Genomic DNA, 14,357 nt, shown 5'->3' on the forward strand with positions numbered 1-14,357 from the left:
GGACATCTGTGCCCCCGTGGTTGTTAGCAGCAGTGGTAGTGGATATTTCCCCAAACACACTGCCCATTGGTGACAGTCGCCTGCTTCCTGATTCTCCCTGACCCTTGCCAAGGAGTGGCTCTTCCTCGGTGTCCCTCACCTCAAAGATGCAAGATAGTGGGAACTGCCACGTTGCATCCCGTGATTCCTACCAAATCTGACACCAGTATTAAGGCAGACAGAGGGCAATGGCTGCATTTTTGCTTCTTCATGTTGGACAAAGCAAGACAGGGGTTGTGGCAAGAGTTTTAGTCTCAGCCTACAATCCGTCATCGGTGGGACCTTGAAAAACCGCAGAATTGCCCACCAGAGTGCATATAACCATTATGGATGGTACTAGTGCAAAGTCTTGACTGCTCTCAATGAAAGATTAGTTCCGATTTGTCCTCTTCCAAAGCTGCTGCTTGAGAGAAGAGACAGATTATTTTGTTTTCCCCTGCTTCATCACATCAAGGTGCTCATCTACATAACTGAGATGTTCTTACCTCTCGAGGTTGAGCTGCACTTAAACTGCATGGACCGGATGTTAAGAGTGGCTAAAATGCTTTCTGTGTCCACCAGCGTTGGATTGGTGGAAGCCCTCAGGTTAGAAGACAGGATGGTACACATGGTGCAGCACCTTATGTTAACTGCTTTCAGGTCTCCACACGCGAGAGCACTGCCCTGTCAAAAATGGACAGATAATCTGAGTTTCCGAATCAGAGCAGGGTGAACATGAAAGAGTCCTAGGTTTGGTTCAGATAAGCGAACAAATTTCAGGAACTTCTTCAAATTTCCTCTCACCAGTGAAGGTTAAAAATGGTGTGTGTGTGACAGAGAGAGAGAGATTGAATAGAGAAATTCTTACCGGGAATAACAGCAGCTTTGGGAAATTCTGGATAAATTTCCATTCTCTTTTCATATATTCCAGAGACCCAACAAAGACAATGTCTTTCAGCTCCTGGTAGGTGAAGTTACTGGCTCGTAAAGGCATTACAAAGTTCCGCAGTCCAATCAATGTCGAGTTAGCATCTCCAAAGATACATACCACGATATGACCATGCAAAAGTGAAGTAGTTTGTCCCTTGCGCTTCTAAATTAAAATAGAACAGATCCCAAGTTGCTAGTTTTTTACATTTTTCTTCAATTTTAGGAAGACTTGGACCATTTCCTTGTTGGATAACATCCCTGGGATAGAACCAGACTTTGTATGAAATGAAACAATTCCTCATAAGACCTTTGGGTCCAAACTCACACCCCTGAAGTTTCAAAGGCAGGAATACTACATGGCAGAGAAGACAGCTTAGAAGGGTAAGGGGAGCTACACGTTCAAATCCCAGCAGGGCCTGCTGAGTCATACAGTCTTCTGAGACAGCAAAATAAACACCAGGCAATGTTGTGCTGATCAGCCTTTCAGGCGAGCCCTTAAAAAGGAAGGGCCAGTTAGCTGTGCATGGACATTCAAGATACAAGGGCTCATTCACTAAGGGTTGGAAGTTCACCTTGAAACTGTGGTCAAAATCCCGTCCCCTCCTCTTTTGTGAAGTGTGCTCCACTTAGTACATATGAGCAGCAAATTCTAGGAAGCTTTCAACGTCTCTTCCTTTTTCTCCTCTGTTGTGTCCCCCTCACTCTCCTTCCCTTCAATGTCTCTGCTCCATCCGTTTCTGTCCATTTATCTGATCTTCTTCTAACCAACCCACCCCTCAAATAAACAAATAAATACATACATTAAATGATAGAATTAACATGACACCAGCTGCCATCACATTGTTCTCCACGCTATGTCTGCTACCCTGCGTTTGTGCAATGCCTGGCATGAGACTCCACTCTTGCTTGGCCTTTAGGCACTACTGCAGTAAATATAATTAATAACAACTTTGGCCTATTTGTTATTTCCATAGAATCGTATTTATTCAGTTATGTATTTATTATTATTTTCAGTGTTGGGGCCCCATTGTGCTAGCCAAGGTACAAACGCAGAGAAAGACATGGCTAGTCATTGTTTCAAGAAGCATGCCATCTCATTTAAACCACTGAGACCAGGGGAGAGGCAGTGCAATCATGTTACGGAATTTGTTCCCCTATTTTTTGACCTGATGTATATTTTGGTGTTGCATTTCTGGTCATGTGATGTCACGTTTCCTTGTGACACGCTAGACCATGGTTTGCCTCATCCTCTCTGCATGACAAGATGCCCAGTAATGAGATGTTACTTGCTTGGTACATGGTCTGTGTCCACATTAAGCCGTCAAGAGCTGTCAATGTATGTGATATATGTCCATGCACACTTTAGCCAGTCAAGAGGTGTCAAATTAGTAAGTCCTCACAACATTCATCCCCCAAAGGCTTTTCTTTCAGAAAAACAAAAGCAGTGTGTCAGAGGAACTTTCCTGATGAGAGATTACAATCATAAGTAAATTAAATGATTGTCTCTCACTAATTGGATTAGTTTATATTGAATAATGAAACTTTCGGCTGTATTTAATGCAGCACGCCTTAAGTCTAATGATTAGTTTGCTGAATGGAGCTAAACAATTCAAATAGGAACAATTGTAAAAGCTGTTACTGCTGGAATCTGCGGAAGGAAACATGCAATTGCTAGAACAACAGGCACAAGGTTGGTATGATAAGTGAGCAACAGGGACTGGCGGGAAACGTAACGTCTACAGCTTGCGGTGTCATCCCCAGCTTGAAGAATCATCCCTGTGCTAGCTCTGAAAATAGAGTGTAGCATGAGAAACAGGAGGGGCTCGCTCGCCACCCTGTACATATCTGACTGAGATGCTAGGTACGTACCTGGGGTGGCTAGCGTTCCAGGCCCCTTGCTCTGCTACAGCAACAGTCTATTTTCAGCACACTAGCTTAATCAGAGCTCCCACGGGTGTGATTCCTCGAGCTGGGAACCCCCAGCTCCAAGGGTTTGAAAATGTGACTTAGGCGCTTTGGAAAATGCTACCCTTGGGTTATCTGATCGAGGCCTCCAGCCCTTTCGGATATTTACCCCCTTTCTATTTTGGAGGTTGATGGGTTTTAGGATCCTTTTACATGCTTAGGAGGAAGATGCTGCATTTCAACCAGCATGAATTCCAACCTGCGGCAAGTCCCCCAGCTGGTGGAACAGCTTGAACATTCTGTGTTTCTGATTAAATCTCTGATCACCGCATTGCAAGATTTTGGTTGCCTCCTCTCAGCATCCTGGCAGCTCAGAGCACCGCCTGCCATTTCTAAATGGAATTTTGTTCTTTTAAAAGATTAACACTTACAGTAAATACATTAACTAAAAAAAAAAAGGTTTAAAGATTTCCACACTGGTAAAATCAGAACACGGGAAGTCTTGAAATTTGCAATTAAGTCATTTTAAAAACAAAATATTTGAAAATCACTTTCTCCTTTCCCTACCTGCCAGGAGTCTCTAGGCAGCGAGGTGACCCCCAGTCCTGACTGCAGAAGAAAGGTCTTGTTGGCTGGGCTGGATTTAGGGGCAGGCGACCTGGGGTGCTGGGCTTGGGGCATGCTGGGCTGGCAGTGCTGTTTTTGGTGTTAGTGGCGAAAGGGGAAGAGAGACTGACATCGCTTGCTATTTTATCGCTTGAAAATTCCATTGGCCAGTCTTTGGATCTCTCTGACTCCATGCTTCAGTTCATGAGGTTCAAAGGCGAGAAAAGCGACCTTTTTGAGCTAAAGGACTAGGGTTAACATTCTGAGGCTGTCACCTGCTGTAACGCTATTTAATACTGGTCCACCCAAGGTTGATGCACAGGTCAATTTCTTGATGTTAGTACTTTTTAGTTATTCTTAAAATTAAAACGTTTCTATAAGCTGAGAGGAAACTATTTTTTTATTTGCTGATATATGGCATGAATAAATACAGATTTACTGATCCTAGCGTGCAAAGTTATTGCCTTATGTGGCAGGGATAAATCATGCATCATGAAACGGGCTACAAATGCAATAAAAAAGAAGGTATTCGAAAGTTTAACAAATGCAAGGGAAGCGCCAAAGACGCTCCTCGCCTGGCGTGCTATTTGGTCTAGAGCCAGCCCTGCTTGTTATATTAGAGCTATATCACAGAGAGCCCCTTCTCTGTGCGCCCCAGGATACCGTCTAGCCCTGGAAAGGCTGAGGTTCAACGCTCAGCTTAGCCACAGACGCCCTGCGTGACATTGGGCAAGCCACTTACCCTCTCTGAGCCTCACATTCTCAGCTGTAAAAGGGGATAATGCTTCTGTGCCTGTCTTCTCCATTCAGAGTATACGTTCTTGGAGACAGGTACTGGCTCCAATGTGTGCATGTACAGTGCCTAGCATGACGGGATCCTCAGCTTGGCTGGGGCGTCCAGATGTTACTGTCATACTAATTATAATAACACCAGAGGGAGTGGATGGAACCATCCTCAAAATGGTGCAGCCTGTAGACACACCCATCCCTTGGCTGCTTCAGGAGCCCATATGTGTCCCTGAGGCTCCACTCCTTTCTGAGCTTCCCTCAGGGTCCTGTAGCTTACAAACTGACCCCAGCATAGATCAGTATCTACAGAGCACAGTTTATCCCTCAGAGAACGAGAACCCAAATAAGGCTTCCCTAAGTGAGTGAAGAGTGCTGGTGTGAATGTGTCTTCGGTTCTGAGTGCACAGTGGGTGCCAACCTCTGCAGACAGCAGAGCCCTTAGATATTGAAAAAGCATTCCCCAGAAGCTGTCATAACAGTTACATACAGCATAGCTCATTACACCACACCTACCAGGACAGCCTGTTCTAACGGGACCGCCTCACACCAGTGGAACATTCCTGTTGAATCCAGCAAGTCATTGCTATGCTCTTCTGTCGTCACAGCTGCAGTCCTAAATAGACAAAGCAATTGATCAGCGACATCACAGCCCCATTGCAATGGCGGCAGTTTATTCACACTGAAATGGTCTTTGTACCTGTTGGCAAGAAACCATCATTGTTTGACTCCTGGCTAGCCTGTCCCACAGCCACAAGGAGGATCAGTTGTATGGAGCTGTACACTCCACGCAAGAGTCCTGTCTTGTCCCTGCTGGTAGGTGGTTGCAGTGGTGGTACAGCAATTCAGAGAACACAAGAGGAGGCTATTTAGATGATTTGCCTTGTTAATGTTGCATGGAGCGTGAGTTATACCGACATAAATTGCTAGTGTAGACCAAGCCTCAGTAATCTCTCACCTGGCATAAACAGAATTAGCAAGGCGAAGTTAACGGAATGGGAGGGTGTTGCAAGGGGCAGGAGGGAGGTGTGGTGGGAAAGGGTGACATTCTTTTATGAGGCTTGCCGGGCCTTTCTGAGTCAGTTTATTTCCACAAGAGACCTCATCAAAGACCAGGCCGAAAGTTCCATGTGGTTTCTGCTAGCTCACCAATCTTAGTTTAAGGAAGTAATATGAAGCCCAAGGCAGTCCTCATTAGAATGGATTGCCTTGTTCTTTTTAAATTAACATGTTTCCAGGTTTTATAAACATTCACCCATCACGAGACCAACACAAAATATAAAAGACACAGAGGGTCTATTAATGGCACTGAGCAAAGCTGTAATGACTACAGCTTGCCAAGCAGCCCTCAAGCCTTCTCTGCGACATGCTCAAGACATTAGAACATGTGCTGGGTTTAATTTTAATCAGAAGTCGGAGAGCTGGCTCCATTGCAGAACCGCAATGCCTTCCTAACCCTCTTCCCTCTTAGCTAGCACAGTGTACGGAACGTAGGGATTGCCAGGTGGAGCAGACCCAAGGTCCTTCTAGTCCAGTGTCCCATCTCCAGTAGCACCAGATGTTCCAGACGAAGATGCAAGAATCCATCCCCAGTGGCAGATATGGGATAATCTGCCCTCCATAATGGTCTCACTTCAGAGATTGACTTAAACACTGAACTATCTCTTCCAAAATTAATTAGTATTACCTTTACAACTCTAGATATTATTGCTATCTATTTAACTATCTATTCCCTCTTTGAGTCTTGCTTAATTATTGGCCTTAATGACATCCTGTGGCAGTGAGTTCCACTGTCTATTATAGGTTGCATGAAAAAAAATTCCTTTTATCAGTTTTGAGTTTTCCACAGTCCAATTTTATTGACTCTCCCTTTGTTCTAGTGTTATGAGACAGGGAGAAAGTCTAAACTTGCTTGTTAAACAGGACTGTCTATAGTAATTGATATATCTGGGGGAATAAATTAACCAGTGTCCCTTTAACTCCTGCCAGGATATCTGTACAGTCCAATGCCAAATAGAGATAGTTGTATCCATTAGCCACACTGGTCCTCCCTAGTACTCAAGGCCTCCTTCTCCCTGCTGCCCAGATAATGAATGTCCCAGCCAGTGATTAAATGGTATTTTAGCAAGTTGGAGACAGTCTTCTCATAAGTCCTTTTTACTCTACTCAGCTCTATCAATCAATCAGTGCACTCATTTTCTATCATAATAAAACCATCATCTATAAACACAAGCTGTCATGGGTGACATCTCCCTTCATTCTAATATTATAGGAAACATATATGCCTTAGAGGAAACACCTGTTGGAACCCTGAGATGAAAGACAAGAAAAAAATGCAGGAACCTCACTTCATCATAAAGGCATCCACCTGATGTCCTTGCCAAAACCAAAGGGATTGTGATTCAGCTCACCATTCTTTAACGAAGGTTCCCTTCTGCCATATGCTCTGCAAATGACATGATCCTTGCAGAAATCTGCTGTCCTTGGGAGAGGAATAAATCACCCTACACAGAGATCTTAGGAATTTGAAAGTGGGGAAAAAAGCCTTACTGGCATACAGACGCTTAGAGCCAGATTATCGAAAGAGTTCAGGGCCAACTTTTTGAGAGCTTATCACTTACTCTTGGGGCCAAATTTTTCAAAAGAGCTGAGCATGCTGGGGGCTGAGCTTTCCTGAAAATCTGGCTTTAGGTGTCGGAATGGGAGCTGCTGTATGCTGAGTGCTTTGGAAAAGCTGGGCCTCATTTGATGCCTGAATGAGAGCTGAGCTCTTTGAAAATCCAGCCACAGTTCTAAGTGCTGAACATAGCCTCACCTGACACTGCTTAACCAAGCTGTAGAAAGACTTCTGCTTTTAGCTCCAGAGATCCCCAGTTCAATCCCCTGTGTCAACCAGGATGGCAGCCGTCACAGGTGCACCAGAGTTGAAATGACAGGTAGATAGATAGATAACTAGGGCATGATGGTGAAATTTGTTCTTTTTGGATATAAACTCACACAGTCAGAATTGTAACAGAAGCCCAGCAGTCACGTCTCAGTGAATATCGGGTTGGTACCTCAGCTCTGAGGTGCACTAGAAAACTGATAAATGGAACCATAAGGTTTCAAACTTCACACGAGAACTAGTAGAAGTGATTAACAGCTGTGTTTAGCATTACAGGACAGGGATGGGAGGCCTTTTATCGTATCTTCAGTTGCCAACAGCTTCCTGCTGATAAGCTATCTTTAAATCCTTCACAACGTCTTTGCGAAGCTCTGAAATCTTTTTTTTTTTGGAATCCCCAGTCTCCAGCATTCTGACCTTGGATATTTCAGTTGAAGTGAGTCTTGTGTCAGACGTTTTGGTGTTTGCTGAGGTCTTTGCGTACTTGAATTCTCTTAGCTTCTGCAAGCCGAGAACCTTTGCAAATCCTTGGCACACAAAGCTGCCTTCTGCCTCCCAGGGTTGGAATGGGAGAGGTAAAGGACAGAAGACTGAGTGCAAAGCATCCTACCATTAGCAGCGGATGGAAGAATTTCTTGATTATGCCTGAATGACCGACACACACTGTAAATCCCTGAGCTGCTATTGCAGAAGATTTCAGGAGGAAGAAATGTCTGGGTACCTGAATGAAGCAGGCAGGTTGATTCAACAGCTGGAGCATGGAAAGTCCGCATCCCACCAGCACAACTGGCCCTGACATCATTCCATTGTCTTCTGCATGCTGAGGCCTCCTGAACTGTTTAGTGCATGGACTGCTGACTATTCAGTTCACATCCCATTTGGGAATCCTCTTTATTGTTTTTTTAATCACTCCCAGACGTTGCTCAGCACATATGTTACTCTTATCTTTTAAGGGGGAGTGGGGCTTCACACACAAAGCAAAAATCGCCTGTGCAGGTTGCTACAAAATCTTTCTTGAGTGGCCATGGCTGCTTGTGAGAACACTCCTTATTCATTGTCACCACTTAATTTATATCGCTTCAGTCATAATGGATCAAAGTGTTTTACCTACCTCTCATGGAGCTGTGAGTCTTAATTAATTAATGTATGCAGAGGAGCTGTGCCTAATTGCAAAGTGTCATTATTTATAGGATTCCAACAAACAGTTAACAAACACATCTGGCCACAAGTAAAAACCAATCTAAAAAATAAGTGTTTAGAAAAAAAAAATACTTTAATTCTATCCACTGACCCAAAGAATTCCTCTAATACATGATCAGCTAAGCCACACTTAGACAGCACCAGCACTGTGCCAGCCTCTTTGTGTTCAGCTATAATAAAAAAGTACTTTGCAAGCACAAGGGCTAGAAACTTTTGTTTGAAATGGAAGCCAGCGCCTTCTGTAATAACATGGCTGCAGGAGCTAGGGCTTAAAGGAAAACACCAAATGTCACAAGATTTGAGATAAAATCATGAATTGGCAACTCCACAAAAACGTGAGTGCCACAACAAGTGTACAACAGGTAACACCGCTGCACTGTTGAAGACACGGGCTAGGAGGTGCTCTAATGAGTCGTTTCCACCGCTAAAGACTGTGAAGCTGTTTGACCTTCTTTAGTAAGCCTGTCATCTGATCTATATGTCCCTTCTCTGCTCTCCACGCTAATTAGTTTCCTCGGAAAGGTTGCTAACACTTTACTGTAAAAGGACGCATTGTGCAGCACACAGATAAAAGCCAGGAGCCATAACTCCAGTCCTGACGCGTTTAGTAACACACGATTCTCACAAGAAAGCCAGGCGCCTCGGGGCAGATTGAATTCGTGTGTCCATAAATTGTTTGAACAGAAAACAGTAGCTCTTTATGCGTGGGTGTCCATTGTGAGATCTCCGCTGAAATTCCCAAGGGTTACTTAAGACCATTAAAAATGCAGCCCCTCCTGCACCTGTATAGAATATATTGCAACTGAGAGATGGTTTAAAGTTGCAAACCACTGACTCGGAGTAGCATCAGCTTTAGGACTTTGGGGGGCCCCTAACTAGGTTAGTCTGGGAGCCCCCCTTACACAATCAATTCACCAGCTGTGACATCACCAGCGGTTGCCAGAACTTCATGATGAAGGGGTATTGTCCTGATGCAACACTGTGTCAAAACTACTGTCACCTTTAACTCTCCTGCTGCTGGTTCCTTGCCTCCCTCCCACCACCCTGTGTTCCAACTTATTTCATGTCATTGCACCACTGGTGAAATTTAACCATTTTCATTGAGGTGGGGGCAAAATTCCTTTCACTCACAGCACAAACTTCCGAAGGTGTGCTGGTGAAGACGTGATTTGGTTTGCCTTCTGGTGGAAGTTGGTGAAAAGCCCATATTTGGCTGGTTTTACACTATGAGAGAACTTTACACACAGCTGTACTGATGGAAAATGAGCACGATATTTACCGTGCAAAGTTTTGGATTCAAGTCCATGGTCAATCAGAATGGGGTGGATGCTAACTTTCAAACAGGAGGGCCTGATTCTGCTATTCACACTTTCAGTGGTGGCTTTTCTTGACTACAGTCAGGCTGATCAGGAAGTAAGGCACTATTCAGCTTGAGCACGGGTGGTAGAATTTGGCCCCTAATTATTTGATTAAAGCCTCAAAGCATTCAGTGTGTAGGAAGGAAAGTGCTGAACTTGGCAAAGAGGGGAAAACAAATGAGGTCATTATGACGAATAATTTCTGATGACAACCTTGTCATTTTCTGAGAGTTTCTCAACAGTTCCCTCTTTTTTTTTTTTTTTTGCTCACTGCTTATCAGAATTTGCATGGCTAGTTAGCAGGTAAATTTAATTATCAGCAGTGTTTCTGAACAGCCTGAGGGGGGATCAGTGGAGGGCAATAGAATCTGTTCTTGAATTATAAAATTGCACAGACTCACACATCTGGAAGCCATCGTGGGACAGATCACGGTCTTGTAAACACGTGTTGAGTGTTACGATATTGTACGAAACACTTCCAATCTGTCAAGGTTTGCAGGAGAATAGTGACTGGGAACATTTGGGATCATTTGTGATTCAGTGCCATCAGCTACTTCTCCCCACTTATCATGACATTATTAATAGCAAAGTAATCTATGGAACCAGAACTTAGATTAGTCAAGATCTTTGATGAAAGGAGTGATTTTTCACTACAGCTGATACTCAGCAGAAGCTGGGACCTACCAACGCAGCAGCATACCATGTGATTTTTAGATGAACTGATACTCTAGCATGTGAGATGGACTGCTTTGAGTCCACCCTTCTTAAAGCTAGACTATTCCTGTGAGGCCTGGCTGGCATGTAGCTGCACTGCTCCAGGAGCAGCCCCGGGAGGAAATGTTCCTTCTTTGCTCACCCTTTGCGCCCAGGGTCAAACAATCTGCTATTGGCCTTCACCACTATCCCATTATTAGTCCCCCTCACAGCAGTGGCAGGAAAAAGGACACAAAGCCTTTATACCCACCCTGTTCCCTCGCCTCTCTGCCATTGGGGAGGAGGTTGTTAGTGCAAATGCAGCACCTACTCTCCCACGCACACAGGTGGAGAAACAGGGAGGCCATGTAGGGGAATGTGTGTAGGGAGATCTAATTTCCCTCTATGGCAGGTTGGGCCATAAGCTGGCCCTTAGTATTTATTCAGTCCTTACCCATAATTAGCTCCCATTAAAGAGACAATCCTTACAGTCCTGTGCAGAGGCTCAGCGTATGTGCTCTGCACCTCTTAAGCCTTCAAATTTGGCGTCAAGTGGAACCCCAGGTTATTCTTGCAGTAGTGCTTAGAGGCACTAAATTGAAATCAGGGCCCTATTGTGCTAGGGGCTATACACACATGTAATAAGAGACAGCTTCTGTCCCAAAGAATTCACCATCTGATAGACAGTGGCCTGTCCTACACTAGAAAATTAGGTCAGTTTAAATTCGGTCAGGGATGCGAAAAATCCACTCTCCTAAATAGCTTAATTATGTCCCCCTAAGTCTCCACACAGACAGCACTAGTCTAGGTCAATGACAGAATTCTTCCGTCAACCTAGCTACTGCTTCTTGGGAAGGTGGATTACCTATGCTGATGGGAGAACCCCTCCTGTTGGTGTAGGCAGTGGAGGGAGATAGCTGTGCCACTGTAATGTTTTAAGTGTAGACACACCCAAAGAAAGAATCATTGTCCCCATTTTATAGATGAGGAACAGGAAAGTCAAGTCATTTTGCCCCAAGTCACACAGTTTGTGGCAGTCCTTCCACTGCCTTATCCACAAGTCCTCTCCAAGTGGCATGTAGCTGTGGTGCAGGCTTTCGACACTGGGATGGATTGAATCCAATACAAAACAACCATATTCTCTTAGGTAGACATACATGGTAGAGTAATGGGTCTTTGGACTCAGTGAAACAAAGAGGAGTTTTGTTGGGCAAGGATTGAGCACAAAGGGTGAAATTCACCGCACATAAGGCCTATACACAATTTAAGTCCTGTTTAAGCCCTATTTTGAGTTCTTCAGTGGTGCACAGGCCTTGTAGCTAGTCCTTTGCACAGGGGTAAGTTCCTCCCAGGCGGATTAAGGAATTCAAAACTTGGCCCTGTCAAAGAGGTTTCCTACCAGTATTTCTCACATGCTAGAGCACCAGTTCAACTAACAAAATGTGGCTGGCTTGTACTCCAAGGAGCTCATAGTTCCTTGTTAATCCACTGCATACCTGTTTAACTCAAATCCCCACACAGCAATTAAATAGCTGCTTTTTTTTTTTTTTTTAAATGGATCATTACAATGTGATTTATGGCATTTGTGTAATTGTCAGAATTACTGTAGGTAATTCAATTATGAAGTGCATACTGCCAGAAACTTCAGTCACTCTCTGCATCGTCATTAAAAATCAGGAGCTGACCAAATTAGAAATAGACTGGTTTGCACAAGTTCACAGGGAAAGCTAATTATGAAACTTATCCTTATGCACTCAGAACTCACACAGGCAATCATGCAAATTCTTAAAGTGTTATACTATTGTACAATGTGAAATGGAGCTAGCGATATATGGGTGGGAACAACTCTCATTACATTGGCCACTGCAACTTCAATTTGCATATCAAATGTGTGCCTAAAACCCATTGGAAAGCTTGATAATAGGTATGGGAGAAGGGAATGAAGAGGTTTAGGTGCTTTCACATGAGATTTGAAAAAAAAGGGAGGAAAATGCAGGAGTAGCAGAAGTTGCAGAGAGGAAGGCTCTCAGCTCTCTCTCATCAACAGTGGCAAGCTTGAAAGAAAAAAAAATAGAGCAAAGCTGGTGCTGATAGCATAAAGAGCGAGAATGGCAAAGGGAGCTGAGATAGATCATGTCTGTGAGATTGGCTGGAATAAGGCCAAAGGCATCTTTAAAGATGAGGAAGGGAGATTTGTAGTGGACTGTGAAATGCATGAATAACCGAGGAAGTCAGCAGACAGCAGGGGTTGAAACGGCACCAAAGCTGGTTGGGAAATTTTGGCAAACTCCCGTCAAAATATGTTGATTCATCAAAGCTGAAACTGTTTTCAGAAAATGGTTTGTTTCGATGCGTTTCTTGACTAGACATTTTTTTGGAAAAAAAGTTTAGATATTGTTGAAACGTCCCCTTTTGACAATTTTTCAAACAAAAATTCCAACTTCATAGTTCATGATGACTTTTCCTTTTGAAATTTAAAATAATTATAGAATTTTAATGGTCCAGATTGAAACAAAATGTTCTTAAATTACCTTAAAAAATGTATTGGTTAACCCAAACCATTTCCCACACAGATGTAGCTGTCACCTCTTGGTACATGACATTCTGCATGTCCTGCTGTCTGGAGAGCAGGGACAAGAGGATAAGGAGGCCAACATACAGATTTCAGCTGAGTTTAAGTCAAGAAATAAATTGTGGTGGAATCATGGTCCCATTGCTTGTCAGTGGCAAAACATCCATTGACTTCAATGGGGACAGATTTTTACCTCCTTGTATTATAGCATGTCTTAAAAATTCCACATGCAAATGGAGTTTTCTCATTGGCTATTAGGCAAAAATGTGGTACTTGTAAATGAGATTCACTTACTGGTACCAAAACACATGTAATCAGATCTATGAAAGGACACTAAACTAGACACCTCTAGACAGTTTTGGAACTTTTTGCACATTTTTTGTCACTAAGTTTCATACCCTACCACCACTTGCTCCAGGCTATCATGTATTATACACTGGTTGTTGAGCTGTATTGATTGAGTTATCCATAATTTGAAAAAGACGTCAGAGCTCCATGATCAAGACCCACCTGGTGCTGTGTTAGAATAATAAATTAGGATGTTTTAAAAAATTCATTTATGAAGGAAAAGAGGAACTAACATAATGTTGCTGAAGATTAGGTTGAGTTGTGTTGGGTTCCCTTCTAGGATTCTGGGGACAAGGGGTTGTGGAGGAAGAAAGAGAGAGAGTACAGATGAATGTGTATCACTTGAATTCTCCAGTCCAGACAAGTACAATGAACTGCATGTGCATTTATCAGCTGATCTTATCTATCAATTCATCTAATCTATCATCTTGACACAGACAAGGACTTTTTGCTAATACGCATCAAGAAGCATAGGACTCCCCTCTAGGATAAAGAGAAGAATGCAAAATAATACCTTCACTTTCCAGAATACAAAACAAAAAGCCTGCCTTAGATCAGGTTCACAAATATTCAAGAAAAATGGATCATTTCACATGACTCTACCTGCCCCCTTCACAATCTTTCCCCCATCCTCCCCACACTCTTCATTTAAGCTCCTGGGGAGAATCAGATTTTCAAAACAATATTTGGGAAAATGTAGATGAAATAAGAAATGGCCTACTAAACATTTTCCAAAAAACCCCTCTAAAGGGTTAACTTTGGAATTTTAAGAGGGATGAGAAGTGAAAAACAATTTCTAAATGACATTGGAAGGCCCAACATTTCCAAGACCAAAGAGATACAGAGAAGCATCTGAACTTTTCTTCTTTATCCAAATGCTCTTAGGTTGGGCTATGGTTTTAAACACCCACTGACATATCTATCAACAGAAAAACAAAGGGAAAGTGTAACTTGTTTAACTTGTAAGTTAGGTTTTTCCCCTGACTAAAACACAGGCAGCTAAACTTTCCCAGAACCCCCACTCCTTCAGGGCAAATGCCATGTAGGGATCAAAAGC

General features: G+C 43.2%; 1 protein-coding gene across 1 annotated transcript in view; it reads right to left on the reverse strand.

Moving 5' to 3' along the window:
* The window catches only part of KCNU1 (potassium calcium-activated channel subfamily U member 1), a 67,874-nt gene that overhangs the window by 17,183 nt on the left and 36,334 nt on the right, over nucleotides 1-14,357 (reverse strand). Inside the window, exons 19-21 of the mRNA XM_067568425.1 lie at nucleotides 4,762-4,853; nucleotides 887-1,111; nucleotides 525-702 (exon numbers count right to left, since the gene is read on the reverse strand). Of these exons, the coding sequence (XP_067424526.1) occupies nucleotides 525-702; nucleotides 887-1,111; nucleotides 4,762-4,853 (495 nt within the window). The remainder of the gene's footprint in view (nucleotides 1-524; nucleotides 703-886; nucleotides 1,112-4,761; nucleotides 4,854-14,357) is intronic.

The sequence above is a fragment of the Emydura macquarii genome, unplaced genomic scaffold (assembly GCF_026122565.2).
Source record: "Emydura macquarii macquarii isolate MOO-44397 ecotype Brisbane River unplaced genomic scaffold, CSIRO-AGI_Emac_v2 contig_2894, whole genome shotgun sequence".
NCBI lineage: Eukaryota > Metazoa > Chordata > Testudines > Chelidae > Emydura > Emydura macquarii.